The sequence below is a fragment of the Salmo trutta genome, chromosome 17 (genome assembly GCF_901001165.1).
Source record: "Salmo trutta chromosome 17, fSalTru1.1, whole genome shotgun sequence".
Lineage (NCBI taxonomy): Eukaryota > Metazoa > Chordata > Actinopteri > Salmoniformes > Salmonidae > Salmo > Salmo trutta.
This window is the reverse complement of record NC_042973.1, coordinates 21897951-21920194: the sequence shown is the minus strand read 5'-3', so window position 1 is coordinate 21920194 and position 22244 is coordinate 21897951. Positions and strand designations below refer to the sequence as shown.

Genomic DNA, 22244 nt, shown 5'->3' with positions numbered 1-22244 from the left:
ACCAGAGCTCAATTTCGAGTCTCATATCAAAGGGTCTGAATACTTATGTAAATAAGGTATTTCTGTTTGTTTTTTTTATATCCATGTGCAAAAATTTCTACAAACCTGTTTTCACTTTGTCATTATGGGGTATTGTGTGTAGATTGATGAGGAACATTTTTTATTTAATCAATTTTAGAATAAGGCTGTAAGTACCAAAATGTGGAAAAAGGGAAGGGGTCTGAATACTTTCCAAATGCACTGTATGTACTTTATAGTTCAATTAGTGTGACGTGAAGACTGGGTAGACATATATTACTGCATGTCAGACCCTGGTGTGCTTGTGAAATGTTGACTAGACTAGAGAACCCTCCAGGGTTTCAGTAGTGCTAGTGAAAGACCATCTCAAAGATCTCTCCAACTTATTTCTTCACCTTATATAGTAGCTGTCTGGCACCTGCTTGTGTACTTTATAATTATTTTGATTGCCTGTGATGATATTCCCCTCAGTTATGCTGTTTTGTGTCTGTGTGATGACTGACTGTGTGTGTTGTCAGTAGGGAGAAGATGGAGAAGAGGTATATGATGTCCCAGTTCCCTGTGTCCTGTAGTGGCATCGCCAGGGTTACTCCATCCAGCCACATTGGTCCAGTGGCACAAGTCCACTCCAGCAACAACACAGGTAACTCTTCTAACATGCTGACTACACCGGCATCGTGAGCATGTTGATTTTGTCTGTCCCCACCAGATGCGATCATGACACGCAGGTTAGGTTAAAATGCCAAAATCAGCTTTGAATCAATTATATTCATTTCAGGGCAGGTCAATGCGCATATGAAACATTCATGGATATTTGTCCTGGGAGATGAACATTGGGTTATTTTACTTGATATGCATGTGGTCTTCTTTTTAGCTGGTTCATTGTAGAATTTTGACCCGGAGTCATACAAAATTGTGTGTTTCTTTACTCCGATGATAAAACCACAGATAAAAAGGGAAACCTAGTTAGTTTTTAATTAGTTATCTTGAATGAATCTCTCCTCGTTAGTCTTTCAAGCGTCCATGTGGGATTGTATCTTCCTGATATCCAATAAGAAGGGGACTTGCAGCGGGTGTCGCCTCTCCAATAGAGCCAAGTTATATCACTTGACTACGCAGACGGCAGACGGTGTGAGCGGTGTGGGTGAAATGATTGAATAGCATTAATGTGTAAATGTATTTTGCAACGCTCGCACATGCAACGTGGCTGATGTGGTTTGTATGTAACTCCTCTGGCATTGTACACTTTCAATACAAGTAAACTAGACACTTGATGCAGGTCATTCAAAGTCTTCTGTTTTGAACTGTGCTCCATGAACACAAAAACTTAAATAAAGGTTCATTACAAAGGTAATCCTTCAAAGTACACCTTCTCAACATTATCTATAGAACGTGATACTGCAGGTAACCTGTACGGCAGGGTTCCCCAGCTGATTTTATTTGCCGCCCCACAAAAAAAAAAGAAGAGAAATGTCATATTTGTTTTTTATTGTTGGACAGCTCCAAGTGATTTTAATTTGGGAAATCTATTCCAAAGTATTCCCACGCATAATAGAGAGATATACAGCTCATTCAGAAAGTATTCAGACCCCTTGACTTTTTCCATATTTTGTTACCTTACAGCCTTATTCTAAAATGGATTCAATAGTTTTTTTCCCTCATCAATCCACACACAATACCCCATAATGACAAAGTAAAAACAGCTTTTTTAAAACTGAAATATCACATTTAAATAAGTATTCAGACCCTTTACTCAGTGCTTTGTTGAAGCACCTTTGGCAACGATTACAGCCTCGAGTCTTCTTGGGTATGACGCTACAAGCTTGGCATACCTGTATTTGGGGAGTTTATCCCATGCTTCTCTGCAGATCCTCTCAAGCTCTGTCAGGTTGGATGGGGAGTGTCGCTGCACAGCTATTTTCAGGTCTCTCCAGAGATGTTTGATCGGGTTCAAGTCCGGGCTCTGGCTGGACCACTCAAGGACATTCACAGTCCCTGCCACTGAAAACATCCCCACAGCATGATGCTGCCACCACCATGCTTCACCGTAGGGATGGTGTCAGGTTTTCTCAAGACATGACGCTTGGCATTCAGGCCAAATAGTTCAATTTTGGTTTCATCAGACCAAATCATATTTTTTCTCATGAGCTGAGAGTCCTTTAGGTGCCTTTTGGCAAACTCCAAGCGGGCTGTCAGGTGCCTTTTACTGAGGAGGGGCTTCTGTCCGGCCACTCTACCATAAAGGCCATATTGGTGGAGTGCTGCGGAGATGGTTGTCCTTCTGGAATGTTCTCCCATCTCCACAGAGGAACTCTGGAGCTCTGTCAGAGCGACCATCGGGTTCTTGGTCACCTCCCTGACCAAGGCTCTTCTCCCCCGATTACTCAGTTTGGGCGGGCAGCCAGCTCTGGGAAGAGTCTTGGTGGTTCCAAACTTGTTCCATTTAAGAATGATGGAGGCCACTGTGTTCTTGGGGACCTTCAATGCTGCAGAAATGTTTTGTTACCCTTCCCCAGATCGGAGCTCGGAGCTCTACAGACAGTTCCTTCTACCTAAATTGTAAAAATGCCTACAAACCTGTTTTCTCTTCATCAGTATGGGGTATTGTGTGTAGATTGATGAGGGAACATTTTTATTTGATCAATTTTAGAATAAGGCTGTAACATAACAAAATGTGGAAAAAGTCAAAAGTTTCCGGATGCACTATATGTGATCGTATAGAAATATAAGCATGGTTTGAAATTATTATGGTTTTGTCAAATATTACATCTGCTCGTGGTCAATTTGCAGTCTACAAATTATTTGTAATTATGTTCCGGTCCCCTGACCATCCGCTGAAGAAGAAATCAGCCCACATGTGAATCTAGTTGATGATCCCTGCTGTACGCTTCAGCTTCATTTAGCCTACATGCGTTTCTGTGTTCAGAGCTGCGTGTGGAGGTAGAGACGGGCATGCACCCTCTCCCTCGGGACAGCAGCTCCTCCTCAGGTTATTCCAGCTCTTCCTCCAGCCCCATTACCCCTCTGTCTCTGTCCCGGGAAGGGGCCTTCGACAGGGCCAAGGAGCCACACAGACGTGAGTCCCCCTCCCTCTTTCAGCAGTCAGGCTACCGTAATTTCCGGACAATTAAGCGCACCTGAATATAAGCCGCACACACTGAATTAAAAAAAATATATGATTTTGAACATAAATAACCCGCACATGTCTATAAGCAGCAGGTGCCTACCGGTACATTGAAACAAATGAACTTTACACAGGCTTTAACGAAACACGGCTTGTAACAAAAATAAATAGGCTTTAACAAAACACGGCTTGTAACAAAAACAAATAGGCTTTAACGAAACACGGCTTGTAACAACAACAACAAAAAATTAGCAGTAAGCTTTAGTTGTCTTTTTGCACCGAGTTAATTCCTCACGCTGCTGTTTCCAATGTCTTATCGACTCATTAAGACCAAGCTCCCGTGCAGCAGCTCTATTTCCTTTTCCAACAGCCAGATCAATCGCCTTCAACTTGAAAGCTGCATCAGATGCATTTCTCCGTGTCTTTGCCATGATGAGGGTGACAAAATGACAACCGTAATCAGAATGATGGGAAGTTTGAGAGCGCTCGATTTAATCTAAACAGTAAACAAAAAAGTTGTTTGACCTTAACCCGTTGGGCAATTTCATTGATCTAATGAAAGCTTCATGCCGCCAAAAAACTGAGCACATCACAGAATGTGTTTTTTTGGAGAAAAAAAAATTGAAAGCGGGAAAAATCCATATATTAGCCGCGTCATTGTTTAAGCCGCGAGGTTCAAAGCGTGGGAAAAAAAGTTACGGCTTATAGTCCGGAATTTACGGTAATTTAAAAGCAGGGTATATCATTAATAACAGTTTATCTCTGATAACAGTTTGTTCTGTCTCCCATCCAGGTATGGGGTCAGGACTAGACCTCGGAGAGAAGGACAGGACATGTGTTCTCCTGAACCCCACCGTTACAACAGGTCCTAGTCGGCCCACTGCTCAGGTTCTTCCCGTGCAGAATGATCCTACTCCCTGCCCCTCCCACATTGGCCTTCCTCCACCCTCCTTGCCCCTATTGTCACCAAGACGCATCCTGGGTTCCCCCCGTAAGTCCCGGCCCCCTCCCCTTTGCCCTAATGAGCGGGCCAAACCCCTGGGTTCAGGCGTAGCTGTTGGGGTGCGGCTGGAGAGCCTATTCCCTGGCCTGAGTGTGGACAGTGTGGGGTTCCCTCCCCTCCACCAGGATTCTGCTGGGCCCCGGGGGCCCTCTGGGGTCACTATGCTGCGCTCCCTTCCAGGCCTGATGGTGGAGACTAGCACCGCCCTCACCACCACCTCCAACACCCTGCACCACGTCTCACACCCCCCTCTACACCTACAGGTGTCCCCCTCCTTACCCCGTGCTGGACACTACCCTTACCCCTCTTCCTCCGCCTCCTCTTCCTCATTATCTCCCTCCTTTAAGTCAGCCTTCCCATCTGTGAGTGGCATTCCCATGGGAACCGCGAGCAGCGTTCCCATAGCAGCGGTGCCAGGCAACACCTATTGTGTCAACAGTAGCGCTGCTGTCCTGCCAAGCTCCAGTCCCACTTCCACAGAGAAAAGTGGCTACGCCGTCGCCTCTGGCTCCACCCCAAGCCCCTCTGTGTGCGTGTGCAGCTCCTGTGGTTGCAGTGGGAACTGTGGTTCCTACGGGGCCCCCCCGGCCAGCTACGCAGGGTACTTCCAGCACCCCTTCTCAGGGACGTCAGTGTTCACCCTGGGTCCCCTGCTTCACCTCAGTCCCCTGCTGGCTGGGAGCAGTACTGCCTTCCCCTACCCCCTGGTGGCACCGCCCCTCTACAACAGCAGCATGTCTCACAGCCATGACACACAGGGGCAGCAGGGGCTGGTCCTGCCCCCCATGCAGGGCTTTCTGGGGGCCGGGGCCAACATGTACCAGCCTCATGGAGTGGTGGGGAACGGAGGGCACAAGAAGCCAGGGAGCCTGTCCTGCTACAACTGTGGGGTCATCGGCCATCGGGCACAGGAATGCAAGCAGCCACCCATGGACGCTGCTCAGCAAGGTATAAAGTAGAAACCGTACAGCTACTGCAAGAAATATTGTAATTCTATGATTAAAAATACGTACAGTAGCAGTCAAAAGTTTGGACACACCTACTCATTCAAGGGTTTTTCTTTACTTTTACTATTTCCTACATTGTATAATAATAGTGAAGACATCACAACTATGAAATAAACATATGGAATCTTGTAGTAACCAAAAAAGTGTTAAACAAATAAAAATATATTATATATTTGACATTCTTCAAAGTAGCAACCCTTTGCCTTGATGGCAGCTTTGCACACTCTTGGCATTCTCTCAACCAGCTTCATGTGGAATGCTTTTCCAACAGTCTTGAAGGATTTCCACATATGCTGGGCACTTGTTGGCTGCTTTTCCTTCGCTCTGCGGTCCAACTCATCCCAAACCATCGCAATTGGATTTAGGTCGGGTGATTGTGGAGGCCAGGTCATCTGATGCAGCACTCCATCACTCTCCTCACTCAGCACTCCATCACTCTCCTTCTTGGTCAAATAGCCCTTACACAACCTTGAGGTGTGTTTTGGGTCACTGTCCTGTTGAAAAACAAATGATAGTCCCACTAAGCGCAAACCAGATGGGATGGCGTATCGCTGCAGAATGCTGTGGTAGCCATGCTGGTTAAGTGTGCCTTGAATTCTAAATAAATCACAGGCAGTGTCACCAGCAAAGCACCCCCACACCATCACACCTCCTCCATGCTTCACGGTGGGAACCACACATGCAGAGATCATCCGTTCACCTACTCTGCGTCTCACAAAGACACGGTGGTTAGAACCAAAAATCTCAAATTTGGACTCATCAGATGAAATAACATATTTCCACCAGTCTAATGTCCATTGCGTGTGTTTCTTGGCCCAAGCAAGTCTCTTCTTATTATTGCTGTCATTTAGTAGTGGTTTCTTTGCAGCAATTCAACCATGAAGGCTTGATTCACACAGTCTCCTCTGAACAGTTGATGTTGAGATGTGTCTGTTACTTGAACTCTGTGAAACATTTATTTGGACTGCAATCTGAGGCTGGTAACTCTAATGAAAGTATCCTCTGCAGCAGAGGTAACTCTGGGTCTTCCTTTCCTGTGGCTGTCCTCATGAGAGCCAGTTTCATCATAGCACTTGATGGTTTTTGCGACTGCACTTGAAGAAACTTTCAAAGTTCTTGAAATTTCCAGATTGACACCTTCATTTCTTAAAATAATGATGGACTGTCACTTCTCTTTGCTTATTTGAGCTGTTCTTGCCATAATATGGACTTGGTCTTTTACCAAACAGGGCTGTCTTCTGTATACCACCCCTACCTTGTCACAACACAACTGATTGGGTCAAACACATTAAGAAGGAATGAAATTCCACAAATTAACTTTTAACAAGGCACACCTGTTAATTGAAATGAATTCCAGGTGACTATCTCATAAAGCTGGTTGAGAGATTGCCAGCGCTGTCATCTAGGCAAAGGGTGGTGCTTTGAAGAATCTCAAATATAAAATATATTTTGATTTGTTTAACACTTTTTTGGTTACTACATGATTCCATATGTGTTATTTAATCGTTTTGACGTCTTCACTATTATTCTACAATGTAGAAAATAGTAAAAATAAAGAAAAACCCTTGAATGAGTAGGTGTGTCCAAATGTTTGACTGGTACTGTATATTTTTTATATCTACAGAAACCTCTTAGGGGACTTGACATATTGACCGTAATTGGTATTTTGTTTTTCAGGCACATTTCGGCTGAAGTATGCTCCTAAATCAGACAGCCAGGACTCAGGGGACTAAGGAAAACTCCTGTGGTCTCACTCCTGCGCACATCAGCACCTTATGTTCCTCAGATTGGAGGAGCTCCTTTCATTGACGTGACTCTTTGAACACCAGTCACAGTTTTGATGGTCGGCTGGTGAATGGTGGCTACTCAACTCAACTTAGATTCTTGCTTGAGACCATGAAGAAAGTGACATTTTAGAGTCAATTTGGAGTGTGCTATTTTTTTAAATATATTTTTTTACCTTTATTTAACTAGGCAAGTCAGTTAAGAACAAATTCTTATTTTCAATGACGGCCTAGGAATAGTGGGTTAACTGCCTTGTTCAGGGGCAGAACGACAGATTTTTATTCGTTCCAGTCCATCTATAACAGATGATTTTGGTCAAAGGAAAAAATACAAATATGACAACTCCTCACGCTACTCAGGTCACACCTCAGTGTCACTCAGTTCTGTAGCCAGACCCAACCCTTTCAAAACAAGTAATGTACTGTTCTAAGACAAGATGGCCTTTTAGTTGCTCTGGAGAAGAAAGTTGGATGTATATCTGAGAGGATGATGAAGTGTGAATGTAAAGACATAAGATGACTGCCGAATAATGCACACTGACTGACTGTCTTTCACATCCTCCTCCTCTGAAACAAAGCATGTCTCTGAGGAAACCAGGAAGTAAACAAGGAAGTACTTCTGTAATTTCCCTTTGTGTTGCCAGACAGCACAGGGGAAGAGGAAGAGAAACAAACAAGTGCTTTATTCAACAAATCATTCACTGTGGGTACTTAGCCCTGTACAGTGCAGGTATTAATGATGAAAAGAAACAGATGGTGCCAGCGTTACAAAGATGTGCCATTGATATTGTTTTGTGCCAAACTGCCTGGAAATTATTCCAAACTTGTTTAATCATTTAGAAGTTTAGAAGTTGGAGCAGTCTAATTGTTATAATCACTGCCCAAAATGGGTGGTGGTGAAATGTAAGAGGATCCTTTTTGAGAAAGATTTGATATTGAATGTGTCAGTGAATGTCTCCTTAAGTTGCCACCATGGTGTGGCATGTGAAGCACTTTTATGAGACTGGCTGGTCCCAGGCCATTGGATGTGAGTGTGACATGAGGACAGTGGTCCTCAAGGATGGACAAGTTATTATAGGTTTGTTGTGTTGCACTGGAGCGTCCCTAGCCAGGAATGGAGGACACAATTCAGTCATAAGGGACATTTCTTTGATAATGATCATATGTACCAATAAACACTTGCACCGATTGCTTCCAATAGATAGTCAAGACTTCGACAAAATCAGGATCCACTTGGAGTTCCATTCTGGTGGATGTGATATTTGTAGGTAAGGATCAGGAAGTGGTCACTTAAGATCAAGGAATTGTAGGACAATCCAGGATTGTATCTTGACTAGTACAGTATTGCATGTCAGGGACTGTTGTCAAAATGTTTTGACCACATCCATGCTGTTTCTGGTCTAGGTCTCATGGGAGTAAGAGAGTTTACAGTTGGCACATTACAGCTGCAGAGCAAACATGATTCTCTGGTGGTTCATTTGTTTTTACACTGTTCTGTAACATTGTGCTTAGTTAATACACCCTGGTTCATGCTGCAAACATTGTGTAAACCAATTTGATTTATAATCATTTATATCATTAAAATGAAATAGTGAAATTATTGACCATGGGAAATCACGTTTGTGCACTAAGCTGTGCATCCTGGATGCCTTAGCAACCCTGCATGGTACAATCATTTACTAAAGAAAATGTATGGCCATAATAAAATGATACAGCATTTTTGCTTCTGTAACTGTTTCAGCTTACTTGGTTCCAATGAGATTCTTGTCAAACATATTTGACTGTAACGTAGCCATTTTCTTAGTCAATAGCTATGCATGTTGTTTGATTTAAAAGGTATTTTAAAACATTTGGTATTATTGTGAAGCAGATTTGAACTTGAAGGGCAGATCCTGTATTATTTTTTTATGTCAGATTTTTGTATCATATGGTGTGTGTTTTAAGATTTGCTTGTTTTATATACTGCATGAAAAACATTGTAAAAAGCATTTTGTTTTTTGATTTCATAATTTCATTGGCAACACAGTGTAATACCAGCATATGCGTTCTAGATGGGGAACACACCAAACTTTTACATATTTTTTTTATTCATAAAATACCAACATAAATACAAGAAAAGGTTGTGTAATACTGCTGTAAATATGAAGAATGAGAGTGGCAAACACAGGAGAATGCAGAGGAACATTGGGTTGATAACTGTACCATTCCTCTGTTATTAAACCTTCAATCAAACTGATCATAGAATCATTCTTATTCATTATGCACAAGTATAGCATATGGACATTTGTACAACGAAGCAAAATCACATTGAATGAAAACAAAATAAAGATTAACTGCCAAAAATGCTGACAAAAAGGCATCTAACATTTAAAACAGTTGAGAGGACAGCGAGAGGGAAGAGGACAGCAAAAGGGAAGAGCACACAAGTCAGCACACATTGTAAAGGCGTAAATAACCCTCTATTAAACAAATTGAATATTCTAAAAGTGTGATGCCACCCAGAGATGAGCTCTGTCCAGAACCCTAGGGCAGGTCTAGGTGGGGGAGAGATGGACAGACCCAGCCCATGATGCCCGCCCAGTCCTAACTGGCCACCAACCCCACATCAGTGACCCTTTCAACACACGTGCAATTCCATCATCATGTCTTATCCTATCATAGTGTTCAAGGTCAGTTTTATTATTCCTTTCATTTGTCCAATATCTGTACACAGAGGCACATTTCTTATTACAATCATCATAGCAGGTTTTCGGTAGCATAGCATGTTTTTCTTTTTAACCAAGAGTCCCTCACATCTCTTCTATGTGGAGACATTTACGACAAAGGCAGGGAAATAAAAACATATTTGAAAAAGGACCTTCGTTTTCATTAAGGAGAAAATTGTACTCGTCTCTGAACCCATAACCATTATAAAGACAGGGGGAGATGAATGCTAAACTGAACACACATTAACATGTAAGCCTTAAACTATAGTTTGCCTAGAATTGGCCGAAGTAAAGACTAAAAAGGAAATAGAAACAGTAATTTTGTCACAGCGGTTAAGACTATTGGCCTAAGTCACCCATCACAGGAGACTTTACCACATGATGACACATGTTGTTGTGGCAGTAATGTCCCATGTCAGTCAAACTGGATTCAACTAAACTGTTACAAAATTCCTCAGCAGCTGTTGTGACTGAAGCTTCATCCAAAAGACTGAGCTCATTCAAGTTTAGCAAACCCAACCAGTGGAAAAGAAAAGATGGGGTTTGCTGTATCTGAACTCAACCGTGATGGACTCAAGCAGGGATTTAACATGTCAAATGTTTGAAACTTGTGCGAGCGAACTCAAGCTGAACTGGCAATCATCTCTGCTATACTAATCCATCCTATACAACAAAACCCAAACATAACTATTTAATCCCTTTCCCTAAACACATGGCTGAATGTATGGGTAAGGGGCAGAGTATGAGAAGGTGCAGGATAGGGCTTTTAATATCTATAAGGGGCCCTTTAGCGCATGGGAGAAGAGGTCGGCTGGTTCCTATGGTCTTGGCTAACGTTGTAAAGCAAGCATGGGTTGGAGGGAAGGCAGGGGGATAGGTCTGTATTTAGGAACGAAGGATCAGGGAGGGAGGGTGGTAGATAGTATCAATGTCCGAGTGCTGGCGTGGTGGTGGGATGCTGTTACTGGGGGGCCATGGTTCCGAAGGTCTCCTGTGAGGCATACACCATGTAGAGGAAGCCATCGTCGTCCTTCTCGCGCTCGTACACCTCAGCGATGGCTGCCGACACGGACACCATGCTGTGGCCGTTCACCAACAGGAAGAAGGCCTGGTTGGAGTTCAGCTGGAGGCGCCTCCTGGTGGGACAAAGATACATGGACAAAGAGTTCAGCACATCAGATCCACACATTGGTAGAAGTACATTTGCTGTAGTGAGTGCCTGATCAATTGATGTAAGTAAATACAGAGAAGGTAGAGGATAACGTAACATCATGAAAGAGCACCTGATTATTTTGATCAGTTCACTCATGTTGACATGGTCAGGAACCAGGAACTTGGTTTTATCCAGGATGGGCAGCTGCTTCTCTCCCTTGTATCTCTCAATGATGACCTGAAAGGAAGCAGAGGAAACATCTTATTATAGAGCTCACTGTCCCAACAGCACACCATGCTAGGAGGAGTCACATTACCAAGACCATAGAAATAGAATGGGCTCCGGAACCTCTAACCCTGGTGATTTGACTGGTAAACTCATGTGTACACCCGCAATTGTGTAATTTCCATGGTAATGTAGAACGTTAATTCAAATGATGTTACTGATGTGACTCACACAATGGAATGTATTTTTTATAATGTCAGTTGAACCAACAAATCACAGCACAGCACATTGATGGGTACACTTCCTGCTTTAATTTCCAGGTTTGCGCCTCGCAATGGCCGCCATCATTGACTTGAATGGGGACGCCCGTTCTATTTATTCTATTTCTATGACCAAGACACAGCTAGTGTCAGTCAGAGGGGGAGGAGCCATTACCAAGACACAGCAAGTGTCAATCAGAGGGGGAGGAGCCATTACCAAGATACAGCTAGTGTCAATCAGAGGGGGAGGGTCATTACTTAGAATTTTGAGGCCCCTGGACAGACAAAGGTAAGGATCAGGAAGTGGTCATGTACTGTAACTGAGGCCCTTTCAGTCAGTCAGAGTGTGTGTGTGGAGGAGAGAGGCAGCAGATGGAAGGTTTAAGAGATATTCAATCTGATATGTGGTCTGTTTGGGTCCTGACACATGGCTTACACCGAGACGGTTCCATACCCTTCTACCTTATCTTCATGATAATATCTGTTAGGAAGGATAACCTCTGTTGAGGAAAGCATTGGATGGGTCTGTATTTAGGAATTCTCTCTATTCCAATGTATAAACTGGGTGGTTCGAGCCCTGAATCCTGATTGGTTGACAACCGTGGTATATCAGACCGTATACCACGACAAAACATGTATTTTTACTGCTCTAATTAAGTTGGTAACCAGTTTATAATAGCAATAAGGCACCTCTGGGGTTTGTGGTAATAGCTCTTTCCAGGCACTCCGCGTTGCGTCGTACGTAAGAACAGCCCTTAGCCGTGGTATATTGGCCGTATACCACATCCGCTGGTGCCTTATTGCTTAAGTATATTATATCTTTGCATGGTTGTGGTGGTAATAGATCTGATACTAACCGGGATCTTGTTGGGGTGCTGCTCTCGGATCAGTCGTACATCATCTACTCTCTGCTCTGTGGACATAAGGAAGAGAGAACAGGTGAGATGACAAAACAACTATCTGTTCTATATCCCATCTGCCTTTCACACAGGTAACTCAAAGGAAAAATATATGTTGCCCATTGCCTCAAACCCCTATGGTTATAGACAATACAATCAGTGCAGCAAACCAGGTGATGAATCAACTCAGACCATAAATGAAACAGCAAGTGAACATAATATTTTCTAAACTAATCCCATCCTGCTGAACTTTGCAACTCGGTGGCCATTTGTAACAAGGCCAAAACAACGGTTTCCATGGCACCAGATAAGGCCTTGGGCCCCTTTGTTTACATACAAACCCTGGGTCAGTTTTGACTGATGGACAGAAGAAACAACACCACAAGTGCCTGGAAGGATGGACCTCTTGAGCCCAATTGCTCCACTAAAATGTTCATATTTAGGCAATTCTATCCAGAAATACACGAGACAGATTTTTACAGGAATAATAATTCACTTTGCTCTTTAGTAAATACAATAGACTTAAAGAGACAGTTCAAACAAATTGTTTTCTCAGAGGAGTCTTTTATAGTCGAATATTGTATATAAATTCATTCATATGATTATATGAAGGCTGAAGGCTAAAAACAGCCTTTACTATATCTAGGCCTACACTGAGTGTACAAACATTAGGAACACCTTCATAATATTGAGTTACACCCCCTTTTACCCTGAGAACAGCCTCAATTCTTCAGGGCATAGACTCTACAAGATGTTGAAAGTGCTCCACAGAAATGCTTGCCCATTGTTGACTCCAATGCTTCCCATAGTTGTGTCACGTTAGCTGGATGTCCTTTGGGTGATGGACCATTCTTGATGCACACTTGAGTGTGAAAAACCCAGCAGCGTTGCAGTTCTTGACACACTCAAACCGGTTCACCTGGCACCTACTACCATACCCGGTTCAAAGGCACTGAAATAGTTTGTCTTGCCCATTCACCCTCTGAATGGCACATACACAATTCATGTCTCAATTGTCTCAAGGCTTAAAAATCTTTCTTAAACCTGTCTTCTCCCCTTCATCTACACTGATTGAAGTGGATTTTACCAGTTAAATGTAATTAAATGTAATCGAAAATGTAATCTACGTAATCCCCAAAAGTAATTATTTATCATGTGAGGGTCATAAACAATAATTAGTAATGCTGCATACTCAAAGAAAGGTTAAAATCTCACCTTTCTGGCAAAAATAGTTATAAATTGCTGAGATGTACTCACTTTTGAGGACACAAGCTCAAGTACACAGTACAAATAGGAGTAAAAAAAATCCTGAAATTAAATATTTTATGATGTATTTCCTATTCAACAAAACTGTATGAATAAGGCTTATAAGGATGGTGAAATCTTATAGTTAGTCGATTTATAATTTGATTATGCTATATTTAGAAAGTATATAAGTCATTTCCACTGTTAAATACATATTTGTATGTTTAGTGTTAGAGAAAATGTACATATTTCCTAAAGGTCTCTCTTGATCAAAACGTCTGCCAGCATCGCTGTGAAGCCAAGCTAGAACGAGTTCTAGCTTGGCTTCCTGAACTCGTTAGGAACTCGCTTTTCATCTCATATTAATGTGTCTAGGACAAACGTGTTTTTTTTTTGTTTAAAATCTATGAAATATGTTAGATTAATGGCTATAAATCGATCATTGAATGTACTACTGTAGGGCTGGGCAGTATACTATATACCGGTATTTATGCACGGACTGGGTTTTTACTATACGTTCTATAACGTTATTTTAAATGTTTGATTTGTTAAATGTGATATGCCGTGTGTAATGTCCATTTTTATAGTTTACTCAGCTACTTGTGTCATCCCTCTCCTTTCTCTCCCCATGCCGCTTTCCACACAGACCTAGTCCCAGCCAGTCACTCAAGGGGTGCATTTGTTGTTGCTTGACCACGAGACACTTTCGTTCAGTCTGCGTGGTCAATGCAGCACATGCAACAATGTTGATGACAACGATATTGTTTCCACTTTGATCTTAATATAAATCCACAAGCGTTCTATAATTACAATATCAGTTTGTTTCTTACATCTGCAAACAGCTAGTTTATTTTCTTAGCAAGTTAAGCTAAATCGTGTTAGCCACTAATGCTAATCACTAGTCAGCTGGCTAGCTAATAAAAGTACTGAGTCAGAGGAAACGTAGCTAGCTAATACAGCCTTATAACAGTACTGGTGGAGGCTTAAATCAGCAGGTTGTTTGTGCAACAGTATCTTCTAAATCAAAGAGGAATAAGCGAAGCATGAATATGTTGGCAATATGAATAAAGATTTAATGTAACCAAAGATTATAGGGTCCCCAAGGAAACACTAAACATCACTTTGGTTCCTACCCTGCCCCAATAACTCGTCCATGGCATTTTCATTCGTCGTCATGCCAAACAACACTGTATACAAAGTGCCCACTGTTATTTATATTCAAACTATAGAATTATAATAAACATTCTATTTCCATGATTCCAAAAGTTCACCCAGGTGTTTTGATCTAAATCGCAATTGCAACATTTGGTGAAAAATAAGGCCTAGTATTTTTGCCATATCGTGGCAGTTTGGAAATGATCTCAAATGAGTACAGGAAATGCAGAAATTGATGGAAATGCAGGATATTATTTTAGGTTGAAGTTGAATTAAACAGTATAAAACAATCAGAATGGAGAAATAATTTAGAATATATATGTGCTGCCACCCTAGGGTCACGCACTACTCAAAGCAAATGTAGAATTTGTATTAATCAAAAACATAAAATATTGTCAAATACAGTCATTACGTAAAAAATTAGAAAAATACAATTTAATATATTTTCGCCATATCGCCCAGACCTATGCTACAGTGGTAAAACCACTCCCTACAGCTGCGCTACAATGTAACGATTTCAGGCATGTGCTTTGTCAGTGGTTGCGAGGTAGGAGTTGACGGACAGTCGTAAGAGCAAATTAGATATTATGAAGGACATCCCAGATTCATGTGGTTTCAGATGTCACATTCTACTTCACACAGGCACAGAAGAAATGCTACGGTGTCCGTGGGAACCATGGCTTTCGCTCAATGCAAGCCATTTTGATCTACGGTGTACACAGATCGATTTATAAGCGAAAATGTCGGTCGGAACCAGTACCAAAACCATGCATATCTAAGAGGTTTTAAAAAGTGACATCTCTAACGGATCAAAGACAGGGTATCAAACCTACGTATTTTTTTTTCTTTGCATTGTTTGAAACTCATTTTGTACATAATGTTGCTGCTACCATCTCTTATGACCAAAAATAGCTTCTGGACATCAGAACAGCGATTACCCACCTCGAAATGTACAACAAAAAAAAATGTAATGAGTCAGATGCAAAGGATATACTGCTTTGTCGAGACAAGGCCCAAATCCCTGTCATCCGCATGAGCCGACGAGTAGGTAAACCACCACCACCCTCCGTATTATTGGCCAACGTGCAACCACTGGAAAACAAACTGGATAATCTACGATTAAGACTATCCTACCAACGGGACATTAAAAACTAATATCTTATGTTTCACCAAGACGTGGTTAAACGACGACAAAGATAATATAGAGCTGGCTGGCTTCTTCTTCATGCATAATCTTCTTCATGCATGCAAGATGAGGGGCGGGAGTGTGTGTCTATTTGTCAATAACTGCTGGTGTGCAATGTCTAATATTAAAAGAAGTCTTGAGGTATTGCTAGCTTAAGGTAGAATATCTCATGATATGCTGTAGACCACACTATCTACCAAGAGAGTTATCATCTATATTACTCATAGCCGTCTATTTACCGCCACAAACTGATGCTGGCACTAAGACCGCACTCAACGAACTTAAATCCGTTTTACCTCATTTCTACCAGCATGTCACATGTGCAACCAGAGGGAGAAAAAACAACAACTCTAGACCACCTTTACACCACACACAGTGACCGTACATACATATCCCAACCAGAAGCCATGGAATACAGGCAACATCCGCACCAAGCTAAAGGCTAGAGCTGCCGCTTTCAACGAGTGAGACACTAATCCGGACGCTTATAAGAAATGCCGCCATGCCCTCAGACAAATCAAACAGGCAAAGTGTCAATACAGGACTCATTTTGAATCCTACCACACCGGCTCTAGCAGGGCTTGAAAAAAAACGACTACAAAGGGAAACCCAGCCGCGAGCTGCCCAGTGACACGAGCCTACTAGACAAGCTAAATGCCTTTTATGCTCACTTCGAGGCAAGCAACACTGAAGCATGCATGAGAGTACCAGCTGTTCTGGACGACTGTGTGATCACGCTCTCCGTAGCCAATGTGAGCAAGACCTTTAAACAGGTCAACATTCACAAAGCCGCGGGGCCAGACGGATTACCACGACGTGTATTCAAAGCATGCGCGGACCAACTAGCAAGTGTCTTCACTGACATTTTCAACCTCTCCCTGATTGAGTCTGTAATACCTACATGTTTCAAACAGACCACCATAGTCCCTGTGCCCAGGAAAGCAAAGGTAACCTGCCTAAATGATTACCACCCCATAGCACTCACGTCAGTAGCCATGAAGTGCTTTGAAAGGCTGGGCATGGCTCACATCAACACCATCATGCCGGAAACACTAGACCCACCACAATTCGCATACCACCCCAACAGATCCACAGATGACACAATCTCAAATTGAACTCCACACTGCCCTTTCCCACCTGGATAAAAGGAACACCTATGTGAGAATGCTGTTCATTGACTACAGCTCAGTATTCAACACCATAGTGCCCACAAAGCTCATCACTAAACTAAGAACCCTGGGACTAAACACCTCCCTCTGCAACTGGATCCTGGACTTCCTGACGGGCTGCCCCCAGGTGGTAAGGGAGGCAACAACACATCTGCCACGCTGATTCTCAACACTGGGGCCACTCAGGAGTGCATGCTTAGTCCACTCCTGTACTCTCTCGACTTCTTGGCCAAGCACGACTCCAACACCATCATTAAGTTTGCTGATGACACAACGGTGGTAGGCCTGATCACCGACAACAATGAGACAGCCTATAGGGAGGTGGTCAGAGAACTGGCAGTGTAGTGCCAGGACAACAACCTCTCCCTCAATGTGAGCAAGACAAAGGAGCTGATCGTGGACTATGGGAAAAGGAGGGCCGAACAGGCCCACATTAATATTGATGGGCTGAAGTGGAGCGGGTCGAGAGTTTCAAGTTTCTTGGTGTCCACATCACCAACGAATTATCATGGTTCAAACACACCAAGACAGTTGTGAAGAGGGCACGACAACACCTTTTCCCCCTCAGGAGAGTGAGAAGATTTTACATGGGTCCCCAGATCCTCAAAATCTTCTACAGCTGCACCATCGAGAGTATCCTGACCGGTTGCATCACCGCCTGGTATGGCAACTGCTTGGTATCTGACCGTAAGGCGCTACAGAGGGTAGTGCATATGGCCCAGTACATCCCTGGGGCAAAGCTTCCTGACATCCAGGACACAGGAAGGCCCAAAAAATTGTCAAAGACTCCAGTCTCCCAAGTCATAGACTGTTCTCTCTGCTACCGCACGGCAAGCAGTACCGGGTGCCATGTCTTGGACCAAAAGGCTGCTTAATAGTTTCTACCCTCAAGCCATAAGACTGCTGAATAATTAATCAAATGGCCACTCGGACTATTTACATTGACACCCCCCCTCTTTGTTTTTACACTGCTGCTACTCACCGTTTATTTTCTATGAATAGTCACTTTACAAATTACCTCGACTAACCTGTATCCCTGCACATTGACTCGGTACCGGTACCACATGTATATAGCCTCGCTATTGTTATGTAATTTTCTTGTGTTACTTTTTTTATTATTATTATTATTTTTTAAACTTGAGTTTATTTATAAAATACTTTCTTAACTCCATTTCTTGAACTGCATTGTTGGATAAGGGCTTGTAAGTAATCATTTCATGGTAAGGTCTACACCTGCTGTATTCAAATACAATTTGATTAAAATACTGTCAAAAGTACTGTCAGACTGATTTGTAATAGACTGTCATAGCCGCAATTAAAAAAGTAAACATTGGCCGTTGATTACATCACTTTTTTCCCCACATAGGGTACCGCCCATTTTCTCAGATAACACATGAACTAGAATGATGCTGTGAAGTCAGCATGTTCCTAGGGTGGAGGACGACCTCCCTGCAACAAAAATGTTATCCACCAAGCTATCAATAAAATGTGGTTTTGAGCGATGTAAGTAAAGAAAACTGACCCAGAAGTGTTTTTCTGTTGTAGAGTTGTGTATAGTTGTTTAAGGTTCCAAACAAATGTAATTTTCTTATTAATCCATCTAGTGACTAAATGACAGCATAGGTTTCAAGTATTATGCTAGCTAGTCTTGTTAGCCTGGGAGAAGTTACAGGAGAGATGGGTGGGACGAAAGCAACAACGTAAACTGATGACCTGGAATAAAATAAAAACACATTTAACAACAGGCCATTGTCTCTAATTCATATTGCTTTTATAATGTTAGCAAAATATCAACAAGGGACTGAATGTTTGAAAATGAGAAATGACATTATGCCTTATAATTATGCCTTAATGGATCAGCTTCTCACATAAGCTTTTGTCGACAGGTTAGCAGTTAAAAATATCTCCCATTAAATTCCCATTAAAGTGAGATGAGAATATGATAGTTAATATAGCTATTATTTGATCCATTTTAGTCTGATTAATATTGTAAAGGCAAAATATTGTGGTTGCTCAACATTGCAATGTTGACGCACGGTTCATTTTCTTAAAATGTGAAACCTAGAGAATTCATTATTAAAATGTACAAAAACATGAAATTATGGCTGATAGTACAGCTAAGACAGATATTGTGCACTTATCGCCCAGCCTGTTCTCAGATTAGACATAACATAGTTACCGTAAATCCGGGACACACAAATTAGTATGATATGTTTGGAATGGTTAGGCTGCTATTTAGGTAATATTCTGAATGTTGTTATTTTTAACTGTAGGATGAGAGGATGAGGATGCACTGCAGCCTCAATTAGCCTAGCTAGATAACGTTAGCTAGCTTAACTAGCTTCTCCCGGTTTGAAGCAGTCAAGACAGGTACTACTTAATCATTTTTGATAAATAACCTAGCTATGGCAGCTATTAGTCTACTATAGCTATGAGTAGGCCCCACTTGCTAGAGCGGCACCTCTCTGCCCCCTCTCGCGCATTATCAGCTCCGCTTAATAAAGTAGCTTTAAAAATTACTTTTCTGCTGCTTTCCTCACTCAGATTGGATCCAGACACGGTCCAATCAGGTCCATACGGAATGAGTCTAGTTGTCCTCGGGTCCGTTTGGAACGAGTCTCTATATTTAGAAAATGTATTTATGCATATCAGGTCTAGGTAGGAAAGCCCCAGGTCCAAAAGACCTCTACCACTTACTTTAACCCTTTTAGCTAACCCTTTCCTTAACCATTTTAGCTAACCCTTCCCCTAACCCTTTAACTTAACTCCTTAACACTAACCCAGCCAACGTCAGCCAGCTAGCCAACGCCAGCAGGTAGCCTAGTGGGGCGGCAGGTAGCCTAGTGGTTAGAGCGTTGGGTTAGTTAAATAAGAATTTGTTCTTAACTGACTTGCCTAGTTAAATAAAGGTTAAATATTTGTTTTACTGTTTTCTTTTAATTAACGCCACCTAGCCAACGTTAGCCACATATCATAATGTTACGAATTCTAGCTAGGTGGCTAACGCTGGCTAAGTGGCGTTAATTAAAAGAAAACAATAAAACAAATATTTAACCTTTACTTATCAGTTAAGAACAAATTCTTATTTAACTGACGGCCTAGGAACAGTTTGTTAACTGCCTTGTTCAGGGGCAGAACAACAGATTTTTACCTTGTCAGCTCGGGGATTCGATCTAGCAACCTTTCGGTTACTGGCCCAACGCTCTAACCACTGGGCTCCCAAGTGGCGCAGTGGTCTAAGACTTTACATTTTTGCTGATTAATTTAGTTATTTTTCCTTTATTTAACTAGACAAGCCAGTTAAGAAGAAATTCTTATTTACAATGACAGCCTACCCAGGCCAAACCCAGCGACGCTGAGCCAATTATGAACCGCCCTATGGGACTCCCAATCACGGCCGGATGTGATGCAACATGGATTCGAACCGAAAGATGCAGTGACACCTCTTGCACTGAAAGGCAGTGTCTTAGACCACTGCGCCACTTGGGAGCCCAGTGGTTAGAGCGTTGGGCCAGTAACCGAAAGGTAGCTAGATCGAATCCCCGAGCTGACAAGGTAAAAATCTGTCGTTCTGCCCACAAATCATATAATACAAATCACAACATATCATACTGAATGCAAAACATAACATATCATACTGAATGCACCCCCCCCCCGCAGGTACAAAAGTAACATTGCAGTAGTTCAGTTCTAGGTCTATTTAATTTTAACTCATTTGCCCTAGAAATGAAATTACAGGTAGAGGACACAAACTGTCAGAGTATTGTGTCCGAGTAAAAAACTAAAAGTGTTACTTTCGTCCAGGTTCTCCCTACTGTGGCAAAAAAAAATAATAATATCAAAATGGGGTCGCGGGCCAAAACAGTTTGGGAATCCCTGGGTTAGGATAATTAGGTTAAGATTAAGAAAGGGGTTAGGGTTCGCTGAAAAGCTCCCCTAAACTGCTACGAAAACTAACGTCCGGTCGTAGCTGTACTCCATCAAACAAGGGACCTTATCTCAGACGCAAAACTGTATTGAACATAAAGGCCTATTGACAGAGTGAAATTAACACGACAATCCATATTTGGTTTGTTATCTAGGTCTACATGATATAATGTTAGTTAGCCTACAGACGTTTGTTTTTGGCCCCTTCCCCCAAGGCCCTCTTTTCACCTCCGCAATCCGTCCCATCCCCCAATTCTGCAGCGCACGTCCCTGCATTTCGAGTAGAGCAATAGGCCTATGTAGCCTACTTGTTTTTTTGTTTTTTAAACATCCCTTTCACAAACAAATTGAGCTCAACAGAATCCGATGATCGTTTCGCTGTCATTGACATACATTTTACAGAGACAGACATTGTAGACTAAAGCCTACCAACTAAACAACACCAATATTTGCTCAGTCTATTCGGATTGCATAACTGTTGAGGACATAACCTTTTTTATTAGCCTAGATACAGCCACCACCTTTAATTATCACGAATTATCACGAATTTGTCGCTTTGAAAAGCCAAGTGTAGGCATATATTATATCAAATTAATGATATTCCAAATTTGTACCTAGACTGTTTATTGCCTTTGGCGTCTGGTCGAAATTGAACTGATGAACTATTCAGACACTAGGGGAAATTGGGAAACCATCTGTTTTCCACATAAAAGCTGACATTACGAAATAAGGATCCACCAAATGTGAACAGTTACTAATTGAAATAACGATATAATCTATAAAATCAGATTCCAATGTTAAAATTTGCTGTGTTAGTACATACCAAATGTCCTCCTTTGTTTGAATGTCTTCTCTGAAGGCATATTTCACGCAGGTCAAAATGTTTCGTAAATGAGGCAAAAGATGCCTGTAAGAATGGTAAATATATTTCAACCGTAGGCGATTTAAACTGTCGGGCGATTCAAGACCAATTTCTTGTAAGAATAACAAATGATTTTACTCCTTGATGTTGTTCGACTCCTTCCTTGCTATCTGCTGCGGAGTCTACAGCAAAACAAACCAGTCAGCTGATACTTGACGTCATTGAGAGAGAGATTACCCTGGTTCAAGCCTGGAGTGAATAATCTGACAACCTGGCTAACGAACAATTCCACTCAAATTTGGCCTACTGATATAGTTAGATAAAGCTTACTGTACTTCAGGCCAACAGATTTGATAAACTAATGCGTTATTAGTTGTTATGAACATGTAGGAGCCCTTATAATGTCTTATTGAAATATGTAAAAGGTCTGTAATATGTTAAACATGTCCATCCACATTTTTCAAAGGACAGAAAATAGTTGTTATTTAGACTGGGCTGTTATGAAAGTAGTAAATAAGTAAA

The 22244-nt window shown here is 42.0% G+C and overlaps 2 protein-coding genes across 4 annotated transcripts in view; one reads left to right on the top strand and one right to left on the bottom strand.

The window, feature by feature from the left end:
- Positions 1-9170, top strand: part of LOC115151841 (zinc finger CCHC domain-containing protein 14) — a 36101-nt gene extending 26931 nt beyond the window's left edge. The window contains exons 10-13 of one of the 3 annotated variants that reach the window (XM_029696127.1): positions 540-661; positions 2945-3094; positions 3936-5093; positions 6830-9170. In XM_029696127.1, the coding sequence (XP_029551987.1) occupies positions 540-661; positions 2945-3094; positions 3936-5093; positions 6830-6885 (1486 nt within the window). In that variant the 3' untranslated portion in view covers positions 6886-9170. Of the gene's footprint in view, positions 1-536; positions 662-2944; positions 3095-3935; positions 5094-6829 lie in introns of all 3 variants that reach the window. The other 2 variants (XM_029696126.1, XM_029696129.1) reach the window with 2 other exon arrangements.
- Positions 9011-21932, bottom strand: LOC115151842 (microtubule-associated proteins 1A/1B light chain 3B). Its single transcript, XM_029696130.1, has 4 exons — positions 21684-21932; positions 12137-12192; positions 10925-11031; positions 9011-10777 (listed from the first exon to the last, which is right to left on the bottom strand). Exons 1-4 carry the CDS (start codon positions 21721-21723, stop codon positions 10603-10605), a joined length of 378 nt encoding a protein of 125 aa, XP_029551990.1. The 5' UTR covers positions 21724-21932; the 3' UTR covers positions 9011-10602.
- Positions 21933-22244: the final 312 nt, after the last annotated feature.